Raw genomic sequence first — 25,231 nt, forward strand, 5'->3', positions numbered from 1 at the left:
TCACCTAGAGCCAAACATCCTGGAATGTGAAGTCAGGTGGGCCTTAGAAAGCATCACTACAAACAAAGCTAGAGGAGGTGATGGAATTCCAGTTGAGCTATTTCAAATCCTGAAAGATGATGCTATGAAAGTGCTGCACTCAATATGTCAGCAAATTTGGAAAACTCAGGAGTGGCCACAGGACTGGAAAAGGTCAGTTTTCATTCCAAACCCTAAGAAAGGCAATCCCAAAGAATGCTCAAACTACCGCACAGTTGCATTCATCTCACATGCTACCAAAGTAATGCTCAAAATTCTCCAAGCCAGGCTTCAGCAATACATGAACCATGAACTTCCAGATGTTCAAGCTGGTTTTAGAAAAGACAGAGGAACCAGAGACCAAATTGTCAACATCCACTGGATCATCGAAAAAGCAAGAGAGTTCCAGAAAAATATCTATTTCTTATTTATTGACTATGCCAAAGCCTTTGACTGTGTGGATCACAATAAACTGTGGAAAATTCTGAAAGAGATGGGAATACCAGACCACCTGACCCACCTCTTGAGAAACCTATATGCAGGTCAGGAAGCAACAGTTAGAACTGGACATGGACCAACAGACTGGTTCCAAATAGGAAAAGGAGTACGTCAAGGCTATATATTGTCACCCTGCTTATTTAACTTATATGCAGAGTACATCATGAGAAACACTGGGCTGGAAGAAGCATAAGCTGGAATCAAGATTGCTGGGAGAAATATCAATAACCTCAGATATGCAGATGAGACCACCCTTAAGGCAGAAAGTGAAGAGGAACTAAACAGCCTCTTGATGAAAGTGAAAGAGGAGAGTGAAAAGTTGGCTTAAAGCTCAACATTCAGAAAACTAAGATCATGGCATCTGGTCCCATCACTTCATGGGAAATAGATGGGGAAACAGTGGACGCAGTGTCACACTTTATTTTTTTGGGCTGCAAAATCACTGCAGGTGGTGATTGCAGCCATGAAATTAAAAGACGCTTACTCCTGGAAGGAAAGTTATGACCAATCTAGATAGCATATTAAAAAGCAGAGACATTACTTTGTCATCAAGGTCCATCTAATCAAGGCTATGGTTTTTCCAGTGGTCATGTATGGATGTGAGAGTTGGACTGTGAAGAAAGCTGAGAGCCAAAGAATTGATGCTTTTGAACTGTGGTGTTGGAGAAGACTCTTGAGAGTCCCTTGGACTGCAAGGAGATCCAACCAGTCCATCCTAAAGGAGATCTGTCCTGGGTGTTCACTGGAAGGACTGATGCTGAAGCTGAAACTCCAATACTTTGGCCACCTCTTGTGAAGAGTTGACTCTTTGGAAAAGACCCTGATGCTGGGAGGGATTGGGGGCAGGAGGAGAAGGGGACGACAGAGGATGAGATGGCTGGATGGCATCACTGACTCGATGGGCATGAGTTTGGGTAAACTCTGGGAGTTGGTGATGGACAGGGAGGCCTGGCGTGCTGCAATTCATGGGTTCACAAAGAGTCGGACACGACTGAGCGACTGAACTGAACTGAAGGAACTGCTGCTGTTTCTAAGGGGTGGTGCCAAACGGACCTGAAGACCAGATCTGGAGTCAGAATTCCTTGTGGTTCTTATGGATTCACACTGAGACCGGGTTCCCCTCCATGCAAAAGCTCTGATGCTGATAAATTAAGTTTGTAGTCTACAGAGTGGAAGCTTCTTTGCCTCCCCCACCCCTCCAGGCCCGGCCCTGAGCCACTTGCCTGTCTCCCTGGACAGTTTTCCCATCTCGCTTTAAGCATCAAGTAAAACAGGTAAACAGGAATTCCAGCTCTATGGCCACTACCATCCCTGAAGCTCTTCAGAGCTTGCAAACCAGTTTTACTCACCCCGTCTTCATGATTTCCCTAGGTCTCTGTAACATACTAAGCCTGAAAGAAGGCTTCCTCGTGGAAGGGGGATCTCTGAGCTGCCTCAAAGGATGCGAAATCTGTCTTTGAGGGGCGTACTGAACCTGTTGGATACTTCTGATTTGCTAAATCTGTAATTAAATTACTGGCATTCAATGAAGATAATTTTTGTTTTATATATTATTGTGCCATTACCAATAAAATTTCTCACCCCCAAAACTCTCTCAATGTTGTATCTTAAATTTTTCTGCAGCCTCAGAAGTATATACATATATATATATATGTGTGTGTGTGTATGTCTAGTCTTGGGCACATCAAACATCATATACTCAAATGGCTTTGTTTAGCTTGCTTCTAATCCTAATTAAACCAGTGCCATTTTGTTTCTTTGAACCCACTCTCAGCTGACTCAGTTCAGCACTAGTTTGGTTTGAAAGAATGCCAACTAGCCTGGGAGACAAAAGAGAACTTTGGGGATCATATTAGGCTTCATGAAAGGATCTCCTACTTGCCCCAACTGGTCAGCTTAATCACGACCTTTCCTTGGAAGTAATAAAAACATTGTTTTGAAAAATAACGAAAACAAAAAATGATTCCTCTGCTTCAAAAATATTGCACGAAGAGGAAATCTCCCTCCATCTGATTCCTTTCCTCAAAGTGAACCACTATTAATCAGTTGTTGCATGTTACACCCAATTTGTTGATCGGTTTATGCAGACATGTCTAAATGCACAGATATCCAAAGTGGCAGACTGCTGCCCAAGACCTTGTATATTTCCCTTTATACTCACGTATACCTCCAAGTCAGTACCGTAGATCTAATACATTATTTTCAGAGGCTGCACATTATTCCACTGCTTACATGTATTATAATAGATGCAACCATGTTCTATGGAATGGATTTAGATTATTAACAGCATTTTAGTTACTGAGGAAAAGGTTGTAACACAGCTTCTTGTTTATGCATTTTGACATATTTATTTTAATATTTCTTGTAACAATAGGGTGGATTTGGAAGACTGGGATTGCCTTTATTCTTCATGCTGGAATGCCAACAGTGTAAGGAGGGTCCCCATCCCCCCTCCCCAGCCTTGCCAACACTTGGGCCAATCTGCTAGACCAAAAAATGTTAATCTCCTTGAGATTTAATTTGCATTTCCTTGACTACTAGTGAAGCTGAGCATCTTTTCATATGTTTATGGACAATTTGCATTTCCTTTTCAGTAAATTATCTACTCTTATCCTGGACCCATGTTTCTATCGGGTTGCTTTTCTATTTGATGTGTAAGAGCTCTTTGTAGACATAGGATATGCTCTTTGTCTCTTATAGATGAGGCAAATATTTTTCTATCACACTGTTATCTTTTGACTTTGGATGTGTTTTCAGTATAACCGAAAATTTTCATTGTTGTCAAATATGTTCAAATTTCCCGTCTGTGTTTCTGGGCTATCTGTCTTAGAATGCCACTCTATATTTCCTTTAACTTTATTATCTTACTTTTTCCAATTTAAAACTTCAATTCAAGTTTCATTCATTCATTAAGTTGCTTAATTAATTCATTAGTAACTGGGTAAGTTAGGCAGCTAGCTTTATTCTAAATGAAGAGTCAGGAATTTTAAAAGTATTTAATCAGCAAAAATGTACACTTTGGTGGTGGAGGGGTGAGGTGGGCAGGAAAGGACCCATTAAGTTTTCTAGGAGAAACTGAGATCCCTGAAGCTGGATCCACATCTTTAACTCACAATCTGGGAAAAACATCTAGAGGTTTTTGATCGCCTAGCCAATCATCGGTTGGACTCCTCTGAATGTGCGTGTTTGTGCGTGATTTAGCTGTTTTTTAAAGAAGGGGATTTGTAGACGAAAACATTGTTCTCCCTCAAAAATCTCCTTACTTATAAACCGAATCCTGTGGACAACTCCATCCTGTCTGTTGTTCCATTTTAGATGTGTCTCCCTCAGCCCGTGATGAGCTCACTGAGGCCGTGCCTTCACTCATCCCTGTTCTGAGTGGATGCTGGCTGAACTGGTCTTCCAAGTCCTCTAAAGATTTATTTCATGTGTGTCCATATAGTCTGAGAGCATTTCAACCTTTTAAAGAAGAATTTGAAGGTTTCCCTACAAGCAGATGAGGAACCAGCAGTAGCAAGACTTCTCCACAGACAATGTCTTTTATCTTTCCATTTGCAAATGAAAGTACCAATAAATACTTGTAAAATTTTATCACTCTGTTAAACTTCAAATTCAGACTTGTCAGTAATTACTGGTTAGCATTAAAAGGATGAGATTAGGGATTGAGGTCCAGGAAGAATACACAATTTGCTTGGAGGCACGCAGAGCAACCGGGTCTCTTGTCTTCTCATTTTCGGTTGCAGTTTGGCCCTTGACAAAGGACAAATGCTGTGGTGAAGGGCACAGGTCGGGTGAGAAAGGACAAGGCAGGACCCTGCAGCGAAAGGGGCCAACCTGACCTGTTGACACTTCCCCTGCCGTGTCGGTAAAAAGGTGGGTCAGGCAATTCTGAGATCCCTTCCTGGGGCTGCTGCCTTGAAGATGTGGTCATCATTCCTCTTACCCTCTGTTGCTGACAAACAGAAACTCTCTCCGAAAAGCTGGCTGCTTCAGAAGGACTCATTAAGGGACCTCTGCCTTGAACAATACTATGATGTAGTACAATATGGACAGGTATCTGCTTTGCGAGGTGGATGCCCCCTGGAGCAAGACGGACACAGGTAGGGTGAGGAAGACAGAGCCAGTTTCCTCTCCTTGTCTAGGGGGAAGCTGACCTTAAACAAATTCTCCCAGGCAGATATCATTGCAAATGAAGGCAAGTGTTCTGAAGGAAAATCTGGGATGCTTGGGGAGAAAACAGCAGGAGGGCTTGGTTTAGATTAGGGAGTTAGGGAAAAGCAGAAGTAGGGGGTATGAAAGGCTTTTGCAAAGGTTTAGAGCTTTACATATGGGAAGAAAATAATAATAATGAAAGTGTTTGGAAGGGCTCATCCTCATTCATGGGTCACTTCCTAGGACTCGAAGAACCTGCCCCCTCCCCTTGAATTATGTAGGTATCCAGGATAAGGACTGGGGAGTCTTCACAAATGCTAATAGGTGAGCATTTTACAGGCTGCCCCCTGCCCCTCCGCATCCTCACCCGCAACTAGTTTGAATGTGGAGATGAACGGAGAGGATGGCGTTTCCAGTTTGGGAAAAAGGTGGAGAAGCTTTCCCACCCCCACCCCCAACCCAGGGGCAGGGCGGGGGGTGGAGGAGGGCAGGTTTCCCTGCTCCGAATCATCCGAAGAGGAATTCTTCCAGGGGAAATCCCACTTTGTTGTGCATTTGGTTATTCAGAGGGCTGCCCAGGAGACTGGGGTTGTTCTGGGGAATGTGGGTACTAGAATCTTTAACCCTGTCTACCCTGCTTCCCAACACACCTGCAGGAAAGCTTGATTAGAGCGAACTGAAGATTTCATAGTGGTGGTGGGTTGGGAGAGCCGAGGTGAGGGTGTTCATTTCCCGGGAAGAATCTATCAGGGTCTGCTAATTAACAGTAGCTGACACTCAACACTCACCCTGCGCTGCTGGGCACCATTCTCAGCGCTTTCAAAATTATTTCTCAATAACAGCCCTATGAGGTAAGCACCATTACTAACTCCATTTGGCAATTGAAACCAAGGCACAACGAGTCTTGAGTAGTGACAGCAGCCGCTTATCCTTTTGCCTCCGACAACCAGGAGCCAAGATTTCCGAACCAGGGTTTGGGCTGCCGGAGTTGTGGGTCACAACTCCTACGTGAACCTCATCCGCCTCCCCAGAATTCGGAAAATCTCTGGTTTTTGAAAGGCTAACTCGGGAGCCCTTGGGGACGTTTTGGGGAGCCTCCCGTCCATTCCCTGCGGAAGCGGGGCGGAGCCGCCACCCTCTCCCCCCTCGCGGTGGTGGGGACAGGTTGACAGGACGGCGGGAGGGCGCCCGTGGCCCCGCTCCGACCCACCCCCGGGTCCAGGCCCAGCAGCTACGCTTTCTGCGCGGTCTCCGCGAGGTGTCGCCTTCCGCCGAAGAAACCACCGCTGCGCCACCCTCGTCGCCCGCAGTTATTTATTTATTTTCAAACAAGGGGGCGCCCCTCTCCTTTCAATTTAAAACTAGAAAACCCTCCGGCGGTCTCGTTCCTAAATGGGCGCGTCCTTTCCCTCCCACTTTGCACCCTGGCTCCCGCCTCCCTTCCGAGATCACCCACGAGCAACCACCCACTTCCCCGCCCTCCCCGCCCCCCCTCCCCTCACTGCCCGGCTGGACGTTGGCCTCGCGCTCAGCTGAACACACGCGCCGTCGAAGCGGGGGCTGGGTTAGGAGCCTCTGAACTGTCCCCCACCACCTCCCGCTCCAACCCCGCAACCTCAACCAACACACCCGGAGCCCTCCGGAAAAAAAAATTTTTTTTTTTTTTTCCAATGTCGAGCCATGGCCGGGCCCGCGGGTTGGGTGCGGCATTGCACGGCTCGACCCGCAGCTGGTCCGCGAGTGCACCCGGTGCAAGCCCGGGGGTCTAAAAGGGCGGGAGGAGCACGCCCCGGGCTTCCCAGCTTTGCAGCCTCCGTTCTGCAAAGAAGAAAAGCAAGTGGCTTTTGGCGCGAAAGCCTTGGCGCCTCCCCTGATTTTTATGGAAATCAAGAGGGCGGGGTAAAGCCGCTCTCTTCTGCCTTTCTCCCTCCCCCTTGTCTGTGCCGCAGCCCCCTTCTCTCCCCGCCCCCCGGGTGTGTCAGATTTTTCAGTTAATAATATCCCCCGAGCTTCAAAGCGCAGCCAGTGACAGTCATCTGTCTGGACGCGCTGGGTGGATGCGGGGGGCTCCTGGGAACTGGGTTGGGGCCGAGCTCGCGCTAGACAGGCGCAAGCGCGCACGGACTGCAGCCACCCGAGGACCACCCCCCGCCCCTGGCCACCCGGGGACCCCCGCACAGAATCGCCTCCGGATCCCCGGCAGTCGGCGGGAGGTAAGGACTGGCGCCCCGGGAGCGGCGAGCGCTGCGGGAAGGCAAGCCCTGGACGGGGATCGCGGCTGACGCACCGGGGGCCCGAATATGCCCGGGGGACTGCTTCCGAAACAAAACCATCTCGGGGTTTTCCCTGAAAAGCCAGTTCCAGTCCCCAAGGCTCCAGGACTGGAGAGACCCGCCCTAATCCCTCTACTGCCCTTGCCAGGGGGGTGTAATGGCTTCATCGAAAGGACATTCACCCTTCTCTAGAACGTTTGTCTGCATCTGAGCTGACGGGGAGCCGGTGCGTCCCCACCCCGAAACTGGGTTCGTCCCCAAAGGGTGCCCCCAGAGGAAGACGAAGGGGGTTCAGTAGGGCGAGGCCGTCGCGGTGGTAATCTGGGTCACGGCTGCTCCAGCTCGGAGGAGACAGCGGCTCTCCGCGAGACCCTCCCTGCGCTGGTGCCCCTGAGCCGTTCCCAAGAACTGGGGTTCAGCCTGTCTCAGGAAGAGGGCGTACTTGGGGGTTTGGAGCAGCGGGGGTGGGGTTAGAGAGGTTCGGAATCAGCTATTGGCAGTACTCTGCCTGCAGCCAGTGACTGCTGGGGGCGTCTCATAAAATTTTTTTGGGGGGGCTGGATTCAGGATTGGGGTGCCTGTTGTTGCTCTCGGTCTAGAGAAAGGATTTTTCCCATTTGCAAAGTTGCCTGAATTCCCCCCCCCCCACCCCTTCCCCCGCTATTGCTTGCAGTCCGGAGGTGGCAATTTTACAAAGGAGAAATTGAGGGTACTCTAAATCCTATACCCAGTTGCTGGGTTGGAGGCCTGGGCTTCCTCTGAGCAGCTGGCCCTACTTAGGTGCCACCGGGGCCGTCTGCGAGCTGGTGGGAGCTAGAATTCTGCAGCCTTGAACAGCCCCTTCCCCCAGGCAGTGCCTGGTGTGAATGAAATGGCAGTTTCCAAAGTTGCAGAGCCAGGCCACCACCCCCCGCATCTGCATGCCCCCTCCCACCCCTGTCGTAGACAGCTTGTACACAAAAGGAGGGAGGGAGAGAGCGAGAGACACAACTTCCTCCACCTTCGGGAGCGCTGGGCGGAGTGGGGGGCTTGGAGGGGAGATTGAGGAACCGAGGAAGAGGGGGTGACCGCTGCCTGTCCCCCGCCCTCAACCCCCCCACCCCGTATCCGGCTCCGCTTGCCAACCCTCTCCTGGTGTGTCTGTCGGTTGCAGTGTTGGAGGTTGGCGCGGGCCCCCGCCCTCCACGCCCCCCACGGGAAGGAAGCACCCCCCGAACTAAAAAGAGCGGAGCGGAAAGAAGCCCTCATTCGGGGGCCAGGAGGCGAGCCGATGCCGAGCTGCACCGCGTCCACCATGCCGGGCATGATCTGCAAGAACCCAGACCTCGAGTTTGACTCGCTGCAGCCCTGCTTCTACCCGGACGAAGATGACTTCTACTTCGGCGGCCCCGACTCGACCCCCCCGGGAGAGGACATCTGGAAGAAGTTTGAGCTGTTGCCCACGCCCCCGCTGTCGCCCAGCCGTGCCTTCCCGGAGCACAGCCCCGAGCCCCCGAACTGGGCCACCGAGATGCTGCTGCCCGAGGCCGACCTGTGGGGCAACCCGGCCGAGGAGGACGCGTTCGGCCTGGGGGGTCTGGGCGGTCTCACCCCCAACCCGGTCATCCTCCAGGACTGCATGTGGAGCGGCTTCTCGGCCCGCGAGAAGCTGGAGCGCGCCGTGAGCGAGAAGCTTCAGCACGGCCGGCCGCCCGCCGCGGGGCCCGCCGCCCCGGCCCCGGGCGCCCCCAGCCCCCCGGGTCGCGGGCACGGCGCCGCAGCTTCGGGGCCGGGCCGCCCCGGGGCCGCCCTGCCCGCCGAGCTCGCCCACCCTGCCGCCGAGTGCGTGGATCCCGCCGTGGTCTTCCCGTTCCCGGTGAACAAGCGCGAACCCGCGCCCGTGCCCGCCTCCCCGGCCGGTGCCCCGGCGGCAGGCGCCGCGATCGCTTCGGGGGCGGGCGCTGCAGCCCCGGTGGCGGCCCCGGTAGTCGCCCTTCCGCGCACCGGCGGCCGCCTGGCCAGCGCCAGCGACCACAAGGCCCTCAGCACCTCCGGAGAGGACACCCTGAGCGACTCAGGTAAAGCGGGAGCCAGGGTCCGGCTGCCTCCTTGGGGCGCTGGGGCTGGGGTGCCCCCCCCCCCCCCCCCCGTTTGTGGTTCATGAGTTCTGGCTTTGGGAGAGAGTATTTTAGAGACAGTGCTGATGGCTGAGAGGTTAGGTTTTTCCCAAGCCGATCCCCAGGGTTTGGAGGGGAGGGTGAGTGAAAGCTGTGTTCTCCAGCCTCACCTTAACTGAAGTTCCTTCAGCTCCCTCCGGGAGCCTGACTCCATCACTGGCCCCCACCCGGTCCTGCATCTCTCTCGGCAGCCTGCCCTCCCAGGGGGGTAAAAATTAGGAAAAGTTGAGTGGTTAAAGCCGAGTTGGGGTTCAGGGGGCCGCAGGCTGCATTGCTTGGACAGAAATCTGTTAGCCCAAGGGGTGAAAAAGGACTGAGACACAGCTGAGGGGTGGAGAGACGCCCCATAAAGGGCAAGCCTGTGCAAAATCCTATTAAGGGTGTAGGAAGTTAAGGGGCACTGCACAAATCGCCAGTACCGATTTTAGCTTTTCTGTTTTCAAACCTCCGTACTCTTCCCCACCTTCCCTCTCTCTGGGTGGTGGGCTATTTGCTCCTGGTCGGTCGCCAGCAGGCGGCGATATGCTGGCCGGCAGGCGGGCGAGGATCGGAAAGGCTGGGGGTGGTGGGGCCACCCCCCCCTTTCTCTTCATTGAGCAGCTGGCGGCAAGCACCACAGCGGTTGTGGGCATTCTCAAGGGGCGGCCTCTTCACAGTGCGCAGTGAAAACCGGCCGGGTTTTGTCTTCTAGCCAGAATTCTAGGACTAATTTCAGATCCGAGTTGTTTTCTGTAACCCAGTGCCCTTCAAAGGTGAGGGCGGGCGCTTAGCGGGCTGTCTAGGAATGCACACACCCTGGAGCATTCATTGATTAGTTCTACTGTGTGCCTGCTGCTGAAACTGAGGGGTAGGGTTAAAACCAAGATTTTGCCTGGAACTGAAGCACTCTACCCAAATACTGGAATAGCTCTTGTCCCTGGAGCTGGGAGCCTTGGACCTTGAAATCCAGTGTTTTCAGAATACAGATGCATAAAAAGCCTAAATTTCCTTTGGGGCTGAGGACAGATTGGTCCCAGGCTCCTGGAAGGAAACTTGGTGATAAGCCTCCAGTTTGAACGGGTCTGTCCCTTTAATGTCTGTGCCTTGACAGCTTTCGGTGAGGAAGCACTTCCTTCCAACAGCTGTCTTCTTGGCAGAAAACCAAAACATTGGCTTAAAGGGACCCACAGACTGGAACAGCCTCACATTTCGGCTTTAGAACAAATCCCACAATTGTTCAGCTTTCCGGTCCCCTTCAGATCAAGCCGAAGATGTGTTTTGATTTTCATGCTTGCATTTTAAACAATAATTTTCTATCCGAGCCTGGTAGTAAATGAAAAGGGGGGGTGGGAAATGGACACATGATGCTACACGTTCTTGTGGCTGTTGTTGGTGGTGACTATGAGAAGAGGTGCCCCGCTATTTGGGTTTAGAGCTCCGATGGTTTACAACTTTGCTGTTAAGGTTTAATCTTTTTTAGTTGAAAAACTGCTTACTGTATAGAACTCATGTTCATGGAAGACAAGGTATTTTTCTTCCTTAGTTAATTAAATTGTTCTTTAAGTTTATTTGACTTAAAAATCAAACTCCATCATGTGTAAGTCGTGGCTAACTGAGGCTCCTAAAATGAGAATTGTCAGTTAAGCATGGAGATGGAAATATAAATAAGTTTACGGGGCAGACTAGCGACGATGATGAAAGCTTACTGTTTATTGAGCTTCTGTCTATATATTATCCATTCAACTCAACCTATGGTGTCATTCCCCATTTCATTGCCGGGGAAACTGTGATGAAGCCAGGATTCTGTCTTGACTCCAAAGCCAAGGTTCTTTCTGTTTCTGCCACCCACTGAAGCTTGAATGGAGGATGAGGATGGGGAGGGAAAAAGTACATACATCTCTGTTCAGAGACTGACGCTGATGGATCAGTAATAGCAGACCACGTGCTGGGGCCTACCTTGTGAGACTGTGTATATTTCATTCCTATGTGCCTCACCGTGAGAATAACTCTCATCTTGTTCTCAAAGATGATGAAGATGAGGAAGAGGAAGATGAAGAGGAGGAGATCGACGTGGTGACCGTGGAGAAGCGGCGATCGTCCTCCAGCAGCAAGGCTGTCACCACCTTCACCATCACCGTGCGTCCCAAGAGCGCAGCCCTGGGCCCTGGGAGGGCTGCGTCAGGGGAGCTGATCCTCAAACGCTGTGTCCCCATCCACCAGCAGCACAACTACGCTGCCCCGTCGCCCTACGTGGAGAGCGAGGAGGCGCCCCCCCCAGAAGAAGATCAAGAGCGAAGCTTCCCCACGGCCCCTCAAGAGCGTCCCCCCACCCAAGGCTAAGAGCTTGAGCCCCCGCAACTCTGACTCGGAGGACAGCGAGCGCCGTCGGAACCACAACATCCTGGAGCGCCAGCGCCGCAACGACCTGCGGTCCAGCTTTCTCACGCTCAGGGACCACGTGCCAGAGCTGGTGAAGAACGAGAAGGCCGCCAAAGTGGTCATCTTGAAAAAGGCCACCGAGTACGTCCACTCCCTCCAGGCTGAGGAGCACCAGCTTCTGCTGGAGAAGGAGAAGCTGCAGGCCAGACAGCAGCTGTTGCTAAAGAAAATTGAGCACGCTCGGACTTGCTGAACGCATCTCAGAACTGGACAGTCGCTGCCACTTTGCACATTTTGATTTTTTTTTTTTTAAAACAAACCTTGTGTTGACATTAAGAATGTTGGTTTACTTTCAAATCGGTCCCCCGTCAAGTTCGGATCTGGGGTGGGGAGCAGGACACGAGGGGTCCTACCAGGACCCGCATTGATGGGATGCTGGTGACCCTGGCGGCTTTTCCTGTGCGTCACTTCTGAGACAGCGGTTGAAGCCTGAGACCCATTGGGAGCCTTCTGGGGCTGTTGAAGTCACCTTGTTTGTTCCAAGTTTCCAGACAGAAAGTCATTCCTTCTTTTTAAAATGGTGCTTAAGTTCCAGCTGATGCCACGTAGGGGTTTGCCACTGATACCCCTGGGGAACATTTCTGTAAATACCATGGACACACCTGCCTTTTTGTATACGTCCTGGGTAATGAGAGGTGGCTTTTGCGGCCAGTATTAGACTGGAAGTTCACACCTAAGTACTGTAATACCTCAATGTTTGAGGAGCATGTTTTGTATACAAATATATTGTTAATCTCTGTTATGTACTGTACTAATTCTTACACTGCCTGTATACTTTAGTATGATGCTGATACATAACTAAATTTGATACTTATATTTTCGTATGAAAATGAGTTGTGAAAGTTTTGAGTAGATATTACTTTATCACTTTTTGAACTAAGAAACTTTTGTAAAGAAATTTACTATATATATATGCCTTTTTCCTAGCCTGTTTCTTCCTGTTAATGTATTTGTTCATGTTTGGTGCATAGAACTGGGTAAATGCAAAGTTCTGTGTTTAATTTCTTCAAAATGTATATATTTAGTGCTGCATCTTATAGCACTTTGAAATACCTCATGTTTATGAAAATAAATAGCAATTAAATGATGCAACTTTTTTTCTTCCTTAATAGCAGTGGTTAAACTCTTACCTCTTAAGCAGCAATTGTAAAGAGCACATAATCTAGAGAGGGAACTTGGTTTCCACAGATAAGTCATTTTATACCTGTACAGTCCTGGCTGAGGAGGGGCCGTTGTTCCCCTTTGGGAGGGTACTGAGCTTAGGAAGGTTATGAGCTTTCTCCCAAATTACACAATATCGGTATATTATTGGTGATTATATGTGCTAGCAATAGCATCGCATAGTTTACAAAACACTTTCCTATCTTGTTTAGTCACTAGGTCGTAACTGACTCTGCAACCCCATGGACTACAGCACAGCAGGCTTCCCTCTCCTTCACTGTCTCCTGGAGTTTGCTCAAATTCTTGTCCATTGAGTCAGTGACGCTATCTAACCATCTCATCCTATGCCACCCTCTGCTCTTTTTGCCTTCAATCTTTCCCAGCATCAGGGTGCTTTTAACTAAACAGCTGGGACATCAGATTCTTTAGAATGAGAAGTATAATTAAGGCCCCGAGTTCTGCAAATTGGTTGTGCTTAGTGTTGGTAACCTTTGTCCTGTGAGCTGATGGCTTTATATTTTGGCATAGAGTATATGTAGTTGGTCTCCAAGAAGAAAGCTCTGGTCAAAATTTACTAAGCTAAGGCATTGTAGCCAAATAAGGATGGAGTTGGTCCCTCCCCTCAAAAAGCTAACTGATGTGTGGTGTGACAACTGTGTGGCCCTGATCAAGTGCCCCATCCCTTCAGGAGAGGCACTGGGGTATGAGTATAGCTCTGTCTGCTTGACACTCCTGATAGTTTGGACTAGCCTGTGGAAGCAGCATTAACCTTTTCAGGTTCTGGAGTCTGGGGAACGGGGATGGCAATGAAGGGCAAGGAGGCAATTTCACAGTTTCCCTCATGGGAGGTGATGTCCTTGTTGGGGAGGCGTCCAGCTTCTCAGAATAGAGCCTACAAATAAAATACATCTCTTAGGTGATGGTGCTATTCAAGGCCATTTCTCTAAGGTTTCATTCATCTCAGATAAGAGCTTTGTACTAAAAAGACCTCTGCTCAGAAGAAAATGGGTCCAGGAATGAGAAAGGGCTTTGCTTGCCTAGGCCATGTAGGTCTCCAGCTGCTTTGGCCATTTTACAAAGTCCCGTGCAGTTTAGAATTTGAGGTTCTCCCCTGCCCCTGCTGGCTTTCAGCCACATTTCCTAAGAGGCTGGTGGTATTGCCAATGGTCAGACCACGTTGAAATCTTTTTACTCCTTAATGTCCCTCCTTGCCCCCATCCCCACACTAGAAAGTAACACCCTTTGAAAGTCCTTTTTGAATTGTCATTCGAAAAGACTTCCCATCTATTTGCACTTTACTGGCCCCAAATCTCCCTGCAGTCTCTGTATTTTGTCTGTACCCATGAGCCAAGAGACCTCAGATTCTTGAAACTCAACTCAGTCATCCTAATTTCTGTTTGTTGCCATCCCATAAGGTGCATACGGAAGTGTTTCAGATGAGCTGGAACTCCAGCCCTGGAGGAGGTTAAACTGTTGAGATGAATGAGGCCCTAGACTGGCATTCCTGCCAGGTTTCATTTTTGCTCTGGCTGCTGGGAATCTCAGAGCCAAATTCCCTCCCATTCAGAGCCAAATTTTACACACTTAGTGCCCATTCTCTCTTCTAAATGTTTATGATCTATTTTTCATTGTTAGTTTAACAACCTTTTTAATAATGTTCTTTATGTTACCTTAAAGAGAACTTTTTGCTTTAGGTGGATCATAAATATGTATTAAAATATTAAAACTAAAATAAAATACTTCTTGTTTGCCATTGGGATAGTGCCACCCAATTTAGCTCTGCAATTACCTAAAAAGTAATTGCTGTAGTCACAGAAGAATTGAACCACTCCTTTCAATAACATGAGAGACCCTCTTTGCATTCCAAGAGCAGTTTTGAGACTGTTTGAGAAACCACTCTGTACTGGTTAGATCAATAAATCATAGGACTTGGAGGGATCATGGAGGTCATCTTGTTGCATTACTTCATTTTATGGAATGGGGTCATGGGATCCCACATCAAATTAGTGGCATATCCTGGGACTGGAGTTTGCTGATAATCAACCCCATGTTCTTCCCATGCTACTGGCTTTCCCCACACTCACATGGTGGCTTCCTTACCTCTTGGCTCACCGATCCATCTACAGAGTGTTTCCATATTAGTCCTAGCTAGCTCACCCTGCACAAAAACTTCCAATGCTTCCCCACCACTTACAGCAGTGGTCCCCAACCTTTTTTGGCACCAGGGATGGATTTCATAGAAGACAATTTTTCCAGTGACTGAGATTGGGAGGGATGGTTTCAGGATGATTCAAGTGCATTACATATATTGTGCATTTTATTTCTAATATAATGCTGCCCCTGACCTGGCAGGAGGTACCAGTCCAAGGCCTGGAGGTTGGGGATCACTGACTGATTAAGTCCAAATCTTCAGCCCAGCTCATGAGGCTGCTTCCACCCTGGACACCAGCTCCATCACCCCTCCCCCTCCACAGATACCACTCCTTCCAACCACATGCTCATAGTCTCTCACCTCTGACTTGTCCCACTATATTCCTTCCTCTTGTGTTACCCAGTTTCTGTTTATTGAAATATTTTTCAACCTTGAATGGCAAATGAAACGTCACCCCCTTCAAGGAGCATTTCTCATATCCGAGGTGGAGGGTGGGGGATGGGTGTTCAGCTCCTAATCCCTCATTACCTCTGAAGAGAGAAGAGCTGTCCTCATCACCCTCCCGGACCTCCTTAACCATGAAGTGAAAGTTGCTCAGTCGTGTCTGACTGTTTGTGACTCCATGGTCTATACAATCCATGGAATTCTCCAGACCAGAATACTGGTGTAGGTAGCTGATCCCTTCTCCAGGGGATCTTCCCAGCCCAGGGATCAAACCAGGGTCTCCTACATTGCAGGCAGATTCTTTACCAGCTGAGCTACCTCCCTTAAAGCAAGTATAGCATTCTGTCCTCCTCTGATTCTTCAGCCCTGACCAGGTGGCTGACAGATGACAGGGCCTTGGCAGAAGCTGGTAGAAGGGCTGATGGCTGAGTAGGCAGCAGAGGAAGGAACGCAGTGAGAAACATGGAGTGCCTCCCGCCAACTGGGTTCCCAAGCTCTTCGGCTAACTCCTGTCAGGGAAGCAGACCCACTGGGCATCAGTGAACATTGGAAACTGACTGCTGGAAGTGACGATAAAACACACATGGAGGCTTGTCTTCAGGGAGCCCACAGTCTGGAACCAAGTCCTTGGTGGGAAGTATATATGGTTGATCGAAAGTCTGTGAGGGGTCCTGTGGCTGAATCGGGTTCCTCCAGGCTCCTGGTATGGAGCTTGCTATTGGAGGGAGCTGGTTTGCTGGTCTACCGTGGGCCTAAGAAGTCTTTACACTCGTCTGAGGCCACAGGTCCCCTGTGCTGTAGTGACAATGGTTCCAATCCTCCCACCTCTGTGTAGCATCTGAGAGATCACCCAGGTTTTTATACCTGAGTCTCACAATTCTCCAGGAGTGCTGGGAACTGGGTCTTTTGGGTTTGACTCTTTCATCCCCATGATGGCTGTCTTTTGAAAATCCTAATTTGGGTTGGGTTTGGATTGTCTTTAGAGTCAGAGGTTATTATATTTGGAAGCGGCTTACTTGATGGCTCAGATGGTAAAGAATCTGCCTGCAGTGCAGGAGACCCAGGTTCAGTCCCTGGGTCGGGAAGATCCCCTGGAGAAGGAAATGACATCCCACTCCAGGATCCTTGCCTGGAGAATTCCATGGACAGAGGAGCCTGGTGGGCTACAGTCCATGGGTCACAAGGTCAGAGACGACTGAGTGACTAACACTAGAGGCCATTAAGTTCGGTGTCCCATTTCAGAGGTGGAACACTGGATAAGAAAGTAGTCTGCTCACTTTTCTTTATCCTTTCTTCCTTTCTCTCCCTCCCATCCTCCTCCCTTCCTTCTCTTCCTTCTCTCTTTCATAGCAAACATTTACTTCACACCCGCCAAGCACAGATCCAGGAGCTTGGGAGACATCAGTGAACAAGAGACAAAACTCTCCCAAATCCATGATTTAGGGAGCTTATATTATCGGAGAGAGTGACAACAGTAAAAAAAAAAGAAAGAAAATAATCAACTAAATTAAATAGCATTGAATAAGGTGATGAATGCTGTGAAAGTAGAACAGGATGGAGGAATTCTAAGGTGCCACAGCAGGAGGGAAGAAAGTTGCAGTTTAGAGTAGAATGATCTGGAAGTTTCCCAGGAGCTGAGGGGCAGGGCCTGCGGAGAGCAGCCCGGGGCACAGCTGTGGCCTCAGTCTTCCCAGTTCAAGGCTCTTCCTTCTGCGTCTTCCTCTGGATGTCTGCGAAGTTGCCCCAACAATGTCTTCTTCCAACCCCAAAGGGAAGCAAGAGAAGGCCGTAGTTGAGTGTGCTCTAGAGTTAAAGCGTCCGGTTTGAATCTGACTCCCACAGAAAAGTTCTGGGCTGTGTAGTTTCCCCACAGGCACTTTAGGGTTGAAGGCACCATGTACTTCGCCTGGGCTTCTGGGGGATTTCAGAAATCAGCTAACACATGGCACGTGGAATAGTGCCTGGTGCATGCTGGGAACGATGTACGTCTATTCAATAACCTGATTTCTTGTTAACAGAAACCTTCCTTTCTCCATTTTCCTAGTATGTTACTAGGGCAAAGAATCTATTTAAAAAAAAACAAAAAACAAAAACCTTTGCTGGTAGAACAAATTCACAAGCCTGCGCTTAACAAGAACTTTGCAGACTTTTGTTCCTCAATAGAGGCCTTACAAAACCTGAAAACGGGTACCTTGGAAACAAATGAATGTGAGCTTTGAAGCCTATTTTAAGACGAAGCCTAGGAATTTGAGTGTGGCAGAACATCGACGCCTTCTACAATGGTTTATTAGTTTTCCTTACTTGTAAAGGAAATCTCTTCATAGGCCACTGACCAGAGTTACCTGATCTCTTTTGATATTGGCGTATCCTGCTACAAGACATTCATCCTGAAACCTTTGACCAGGAGAAGTAACAGAGCCTTTTTATGGCTGAAGCAGACAAACCTATGGTACAATGCATATCAGGAGAACACACACAGCACATACCCCTGTGTTAAACACAGTTGGGGTGCTGTGAGATGTGGCCTAAAGAGGCAAGGTGAAATCGATTTTCTTTTGCCTCTCAGCAGCCCCAAGAATTTCAGCAGGCTTTGGGGAGGTGGTGTGCAAGAGATAAGTCTAGTTTTTCACAAATCCATAGCTTGTTACCCATTGAATGTTGGATCTTATGTTACCGTCCACTATTTTCCTGAAGGGGACCATGAAAGCAGTCCTTTCACCCCACAGAATGATGTTACCTGTGGGCTGGGAGGCAGCTCTTGGAAATAAAACTACTTGATTTGGGCTTGGATCTTAGCTCAGTTATTCGCTATTTGCAGTCTTGGCACAGGAGGTAAGTGATTGGTTCTCTATTGTCTTGTCTGAAAGTGAAAGGGGTTGGAGTTGGTGATTTCCAAGGCTCCATTTCAGTTCTTCTTCTGTTTTTCTAATCTTTTGATAATTTTGTATTTTGCTTTTTTTTTCCGTTTCTTTTTAGCAGCACCGTGCACAAAGATCTTCCCCTACCAGGGATCAAACCTGTGACCCTTGCTTTGGGAAAGAGGGGTCTTAACCTCTAGACTGCCAGGGAAGTCCTTCTTTCAGTTGTAAGGAGAGTCATTGAATCTTGGGAGTGCCTGAAGCCTTGAATTGCTACAAATATCTGCAGTGCTTGGGAACCTTCTCCAGTCTCCAGGAAGCTCTGGGTGAGAAGCAGGACTAGGCTCTACCATTTACTCAGTCTGTGGCTGAGGGTAAGTCACCTCCCTCTGCCTCTCATTTTCTGTAACTCTCAAACAACAATAGTAATTATCACCCCCAAGGTTCTAATAGGGAATGCCATACAGTATATGAAGAATGGGACAGCACTGTGGAAGCTGGGTCTTCTGTGAGTTCCTATTGCCACAGTCAGCTCTTGTTCAGCATGTGCTTCTTACTTCATTGTTTGCTTTCTGGATTCATCTCTAATTAGGTTTCCCCCAGTTAGGATACACCTTTAAAGGCAATAGGCACATCTCTGATTGCTCTGCTCCATGGTACCTTTAACAAGTAACTGTCCCATAATATTCAATAATTATTACCAGCGAAAAGACTTGACTCTTTGTTCACAGCCAGCTAGAGATTCTCAATTTATGCAACTGGATACACAGGCTTGTCTCATCTGGAACTATAGGAAATGATGATAAATCCAATTCTTAATTGGGTTGCTCAAATGAAAGCAGAATATGATAACAGACAGCTAATACCTTGAATATTCGCTTGGGTTGCTGTAGCCACTTTTCTTTGGCATAAAGCCAAGAAGAACAGAGAATTTATACAGATACTAGAGATCTGAAGATGCTCAAACTATAGTTAAGAGGCATCTTTGTTGACAAGGAGGGCAGGGTTGAGAGCAAAGTTTACTATTGTAAATGGTTGGTTTGCATTTGGATATGAAAGTAGATCTTTCTAATCCTAAATTGGTCCTTCTTCTGAATTCCCTGAACTAATATGTTATAGTCTCTCTTGAGGGAGAAACATCTTTCTGCTAGAAACCCTGTTCCCCAAACATCTCATTAAAATAATTAAAATAACAAAGTTGGAGGTTTTCTCCGTGTCTTCCGGGTTGTTGTCTTGTAAACTTCCGGGGTGGCTGTGAAGGCATTTCATTTGACAGTTCTGGGAAATCACTTCTCCTCTTTGGAAATTCCTCTGGGTAATATAAGTGCGCATGTCATTTAGTCACTGAGGTCTGAGCCTCTGTTACTGTTGGCTGTGTGTGTGTGGAGGCTGCTGGTTGGGCAATCCCAGGAGGACTTTATTCTTGTCCACTGCGACGAACCACAACATGAACATGTTGGAGCAAAGAAGCAGCATTTAGCTCGAGTGCAAATTAAGCCCCCAATTCGTTGGAGGCATGGATGCTGAGGGCTGGGTAATTGGAGTAGAACCCACTATGGAAGGCTTACTGTGGTGCTCACTGCCATTCACATGCTGTCTCCACAGTGTTTTCATTTAAGAAGAAGTCCTTTTTTTTTTGAGAGTTGGCTTATAAAGAAAGCTGAGCACTGAAGAATTAATGCTTTTGAACTATGATGTTGGAGAAGGACTCTTGAGAGCCCCTTGGACTGCGAGGAGATCCAACCAGTCCATCCTAAAGGAAATCAGCCCTGAATATTCATTGGAAGGACTGATGCTGAAGCTGAAACTCCAATACTTTGGCCATCTGATGCGAAGAATTGTCTCATTTGAAAAGACCCAGATGCTGGCAAAGATTGAAGGCGGGAGGAGAAGGGGACAACAGAGGATGAGATGGTTGGATGGCCTCACCGACTCAATGGACATAAGTTTGAGTGAACTCCAGGAGTTGGTGATAGACAGGAAAGCCTGGCGTGCTGCAGCCCATGGGGTCTCAAAGAGTCGGACACGACTGAGTGACTGAACTGAACTGAACTGAACTGAGCCCTTTTGCAGGGATGTGCTATCTTCCCCTACCCCTGTCCCCCGCCTTTACCTAGTGTGATTGACTGGTCCCAGTTGGCCCATGACTGTCCCAGTTTTAAAGCTGAAAGTCCTGTGTCCCAGTAAACACTCAGTCTCTGGGCACACCGGAATGGAGAGTTCCCAGCGCTAACCCTAACCCACACGCCCTCAGTGCTTGCTGTGCCCTCACTGCAGGTTGGGACCAGCTTGGCCAGCCTAGCTGGGTAGGCCTGGAGGCTGAAGTTGGGACCCCCACTGCACACACCCTGAGGGCTCAAGCAGCCCTGCAGAGTTCAAGGGCCTGGCAAGCAAAGATGGGCTGGAAAGAGTATTGCTCTGGTGTCCAAGCACTGGGATATGAGCTCTGGAACCTCTGCTAGGTGACCTGGAGTGAGTCATCCTGAGGTTGTGGAAGGAGGAGAAATCTCTCATTTCCTTTGGAGATGCTGTCAACCAGGAATGGGAAGATGGGAGGGTAACAAAGGCTGGGGACCCACATCCGGCTGGCTGGCCTCCTCTACTTCTCTCAGCCTCTGGGTCTCCTTCAAGATAATGATAACGATAACACTAATAATAGTGGTGATAATAAAAATGCTGTGGAGGCGTGACCATGATGCTGGCTTCCGTCTTCTAGTCTGGCCCTCTTGCATCCCCTTTATTCCTCAGGTCTTTGCAAGGAGCCAAAGGAGCAATTTTTAAGTCACCAAGTAATTTCAAACTGTGAAGGGATGGCCTTCCTGAAGCCGTCTGGGGATGGACTGGTCCCAGAGATGGCCCGGGACACAGGGCGTAAAATCCTCCCCAAGACCCAGTGGGGAGGCGCACTCTGTTTCATCAGAGAAGCTGCAGTTCAGGCACCTAGACAGGGCTTGGGGCTTCGTTCACTGGGTTGAAGACCCTGTGATGAAATTGCTGTTACCGTCATCTGTGAGATTCACGACTGCCGGGCTGGACTTTCCTTTTTTTTGACAGTTGTGAAACCATTTTGAAGAAGTCTCTTGGGCGGGGGAGGGTGGGTGGAGAGAGGATGGCATTCCTGAGGATTTGAAGGTGGGTTCTTTCACAGAATGAACGAGAGAGCAAGTCAAATAGACCTTTTGAAAGTGAAAGTGTTAGTCACTAAGTCATGTCGACTTTTTGCGACCCCATGGACTGTAGCCTGCCAGGCGCCTCTGTCCGTGGAATACTCCAGGCAGCAATACTGGAGTGGGTTGTCATGCTCTCCTCCAGGGGATCTTCTCAACCCAGGGATCGAACTCAGGTCTCCCCATTGCAGGCAGATTCTTTACTATCTGAGCCACCAGGGAAGACTTTAGGCACCTTTAAAAGAGATGTTTACATATATTTAGCTTTGGGGAGTCACCCTCAGTTAACTCCCAGGGATCAATAGTTTTCACATTCTGAAAATCCTTATTCAAGGGGCACAAGTGCCCAGCTGAAGATCCTCCCTTCCCAGGCCCCCTGAAGGGGAAAGGGTCTGTCATGTTAATGACATGTGCATATTATTAAGAGAAGGGACAAAGCGCCTGGAGCTTGGGAATGAGAGTTGATCTGGGGACTCTTCAATATGCAGATGGTACCCTTATTATAAATCTGATCCTGGAGGGCCCTGGGAGAGTCAGCCCTTAAGTGCAGAATGGCTGCAGTGTGGGGGTTCCCTCTCTACATCCCGACCTCCTCTGTAAAATGCTACTGCAATGCCTGATCACAGAATGTGTTCTGAAGTTGAAATACAATGTTGCTTTGATTCCTTGGAGTTAGGGGATTACAGAATGCCAGGCTCCCCAAGTCTCCTGAGCCACGTAACATTTGCCTTCCTGTACTAGAGCTCCATAGCAAAATGTAAAGCATTCAATGCCGTTCTATTCAACCCTTTCAGGGATGGGACCTGTGGGCAGGTGAAGGAGATGAAGGGCTGGTGGGGAGAACAGTCATGGCTGCAGAGGACTCTGACCATCACCTGGGAAGGAAGGTGAGATGTGAATGCAGACAGTTTTCAGAGACTTGGGATTGCTGGATGCACAAGAGAGCCTTCCCATAAAGGAGATGGTATGCAAGGTAGCCTTAAAGATGGGTGATTGGCATGAAGGGGAAAGGCAGGAAGACCATTCTGGGTTGAGGGGAAGCCTGAGTGGGGCGGCATGGAGATATGAATGGAGTGTGTTTAGGGTACAAGTGCATCCTGGGGCAGCAGGTGAGATGGATGTGTGAAGTCTAAGGACCACCTCCATGCAATGGGGAACCTGCCATGGGGTCTGAGGAGAGGGACTCAATTGGGTCTTACCTGAATCTGGAAGAACATATGAGCATATTTAGTTCAATGCATTTCAGTCACTCAGTTGTGTCTGACTCTTTGTGACCCCTTGGACTGCAGCACACCAGGCCTCCCTGTCCATCACCAACTCCTGGAGCTTGCTCAAACTCATGTCCATCAAATCGGTGATGCCATTCAACCATCTCATCCTCTGTCGTCCCCTTCTCCTCCCACCTTCAATCTTTCCCAGCATCAGGGTCTTTTCTAAAGAGTCAATTTTTCACGTCACGTGGCCAAAGTATCGGAGCTTCAACTTGAGCATCAGTCCTTCCAATGAACATTCAGGACTGATTTCCTTTAGGATGGACTTGTTGGATCTCCTTGCAGTCCAAGGGACTCTCAAGAGTCTTCCCCAACACCACAGTTCGAAAGCATCAGTTCTTCTGCATTCAGCTTTCTTTGTAGTCCAACTCTCACATCCATACATGACTACTGGAAAAACCGTAGTTTGACTAGACAAACCTTTGTTGGCATATATTTAAGCCATACAAAATTACCCTGGATGGTGCTTGTCAGCTTCAATAACTAGTAATCATTGTGCTTGCTTCTCTTGGGGGGCTCCCCAGCACTCCTGAACTTTGTGGGAGGAGCGCAGACCTTTGAGAGCCTCAGAATTGGCTCAGCGAGGCCACTGCTCACAGTTTCTTCTACGTCAAGCCTTGTTGATCCTGTGTTTTCTCTCTTCCCTCCACTCATCTTCCCACACCCAAAGCCTATACATCTTTCAGGAACCAGCTTTAAGGTCTCTCCTTCACAAAGCTTCACACTGCAGACTTGTCTTCCCAGCCTCTAACCTCACCGGTGCTTTTCCCGTATTACTTTGGGTTTGGGAAATGAAGGTAACCCCCTTCCTCCCAACTATGGTCACTATGAAAAAAATTAGCCAATGAAGTATAAAAGAGAAACAAAAATATCACTAGTAACCCACCCTTCAGAGAGAACAACTATTAAAATGCTGGTGTACATCTTTCTAGATTTTTCCATAAACACACAAATACATATGAATATGCCTGCTTGTTTTGTATCATTTTTAGGTCATGGATTATTTTTTTATTATGTATTTGGGTCTTGTCTCTCTTACTATGGGTAAGGGGCTCTCTGGCTTTTGTTCTGTATTCTAGAATGAATTTTGCACATAGTAGGCAAGCAGTAAGTGATGAATGAATGATTGAACATGTCTTTCTGTACTGTGTGTGCATGCATGCTCAGTCACTTGGTTGTGTCTGACTCTTTGTGGCCCCATGGACTGAAGCCCACCAGATCCTCTGTTCATGGGATTCCCCAGGCAAGAATACTGGAATGGGTTGCCATTTCCTCCTCCAGGGTATCTTCCTGACCCAGGGATCGAACCAGTGTCTTCTGTACCTCCTGCCAATCTGCATTGGCAGGCAGATTCTTTTACTACTGAGCCACCTGGGAAACTCCTCTCTATACTGTATCTTTCTGTAAAATGAAGATTTTAGATTGTTATGTCTAAAGTCATTCTTGTTCCCATAATCTGTAGATTTCTAGTCCTTCTGTGTCTGTGGTGGATGAAAGAATCTTCTTAAAATCTGGTTGCTGGGTATGTTCTTTCTAGCACTAACATTATTATGTCCCCAAACTAAAAGGAGATCAAACAATGACTACATGCATTCACACTGTGTCCAAAATCTAAAAACCACCTGGATTGGTGGGGACAGTTCTCTCTTTTTTTTTTGGTCTTACCTAAAATGACAGATTTTGGGATATCAGCAGACACTTAGACTCTGACAAAAACAAATTTTGGCAGAGGCGGGGGATGGGGGAGGTCATTGTGCTGGGTGTTTCGCTGTACATGGGCTTTTTCTACGTCCAGTGAGCAGGGGCTACTTTCGTTGCTGTATATGGACTTCTCATTGCAGTGGTTTCTCTTGCTGCAGTTCTCAGATTCTAGAGCACAGGCTCAGTACTTTTGGCGCATGGGCTTTGTTGCTCTGAAACATGTAGGATCTTCCTGGACCAAGGATTGGACCGTGTCTCCTGCTTTGGCAGGCAGATTCCTATCTACCACACCACCAGGGAAGTCCAAAAACAAATTGCTTTGAATGCTATGGATTTCTTATTTCTTCTGATCTGCAGCACTACCTACCAATAGCCTACATGGCACCGTTGCATGAATTAGAGAAAGGTTTCTTCTCCTCTCCCCTGGTTGCTCAGACAGAAAGAAGCTGCCTGCAATGTGGGAGACTCAGGTTCAATCCCTGTGTCAGGAAATTCTCCTGGAGAAGGAGTGACAATCCACTTCGGTATTCTCGTCTGGTGAATTCCATGGACAGAGGAGCCTGGAGGGCCATACTTCCATGGGGTCTCAAAGAGTTGGATACAACTGAGTGACTAACACTTTCACTTTCCTCTCCTCTCTAGGCAGATGCAGACCACATTGGCTGCATGGCTTGGTGAACAGAATGCAGCTGGATATCAGCTCCCTACCCCAGGCCCGCCCCTGGCCCCAGGAGGGCACCTCTTGGGTAGGACACAACGTGAACAATTCTACCAGCAGCCCTGGTGCAGGGTACCTCAAAGAATTGAATATACCAGTTAAATGTTTTACATTTCAGTTCAGGACTTTTGTTTAAACAAAGAGAAATAAGCTGTAAATGACAGAAACCATAGCATTTGTGGGCTCACATAGCAATAAAATTTATCACAGGGTAAAGACACTCTGTGCGTCTCCTCCTGGTGAT

At 48.5% G+C, this 25,231-nt stretch overlaps 1 protein-coding gene across 1 annotated transcript; it reads left to right on the top strand.

Moving 5' to 3' along the window:
- Nucleotides 1-6,634: 6,634 nt before the first annotated feature.
- Nucleotides 6,635-12,607, top strand: MYCN (MYCN proto-oncogene, bHLH transcription factor). Its single transcript, XM_043917749.1, is given in 4 exon segments — nucleotides 6,635-6,881; nucleotides 8,095-8,998; nucleotides 11,103-11,344; nucleotides 11,346-12,607. Coding segments are annotated over 4 exon segments (1,665 nt in total). The 5' UTR covers nucleotides 6,635-6,725; the 3' UTR covers nucleotides 11,709-12,607.
- The last annotated feature ends 12,624 nt before the right edge of the window (nucleotides 12,608-25,231 follow it).

Source organism: Cervus elaphus, chromosome 11 (genome assembly GCF_910594005.1).
Source record: "Cervus elaphus chromosome 11, mCerEla1.1, whole genome shotgun sequence".
Taxonomy (NCBI): domain Eukaryota; kingdom Metazoa; phylum Chordata; class Mammalia; order Artiodactyla; family Cervidae; genus Cervus; species Cervus elaphus.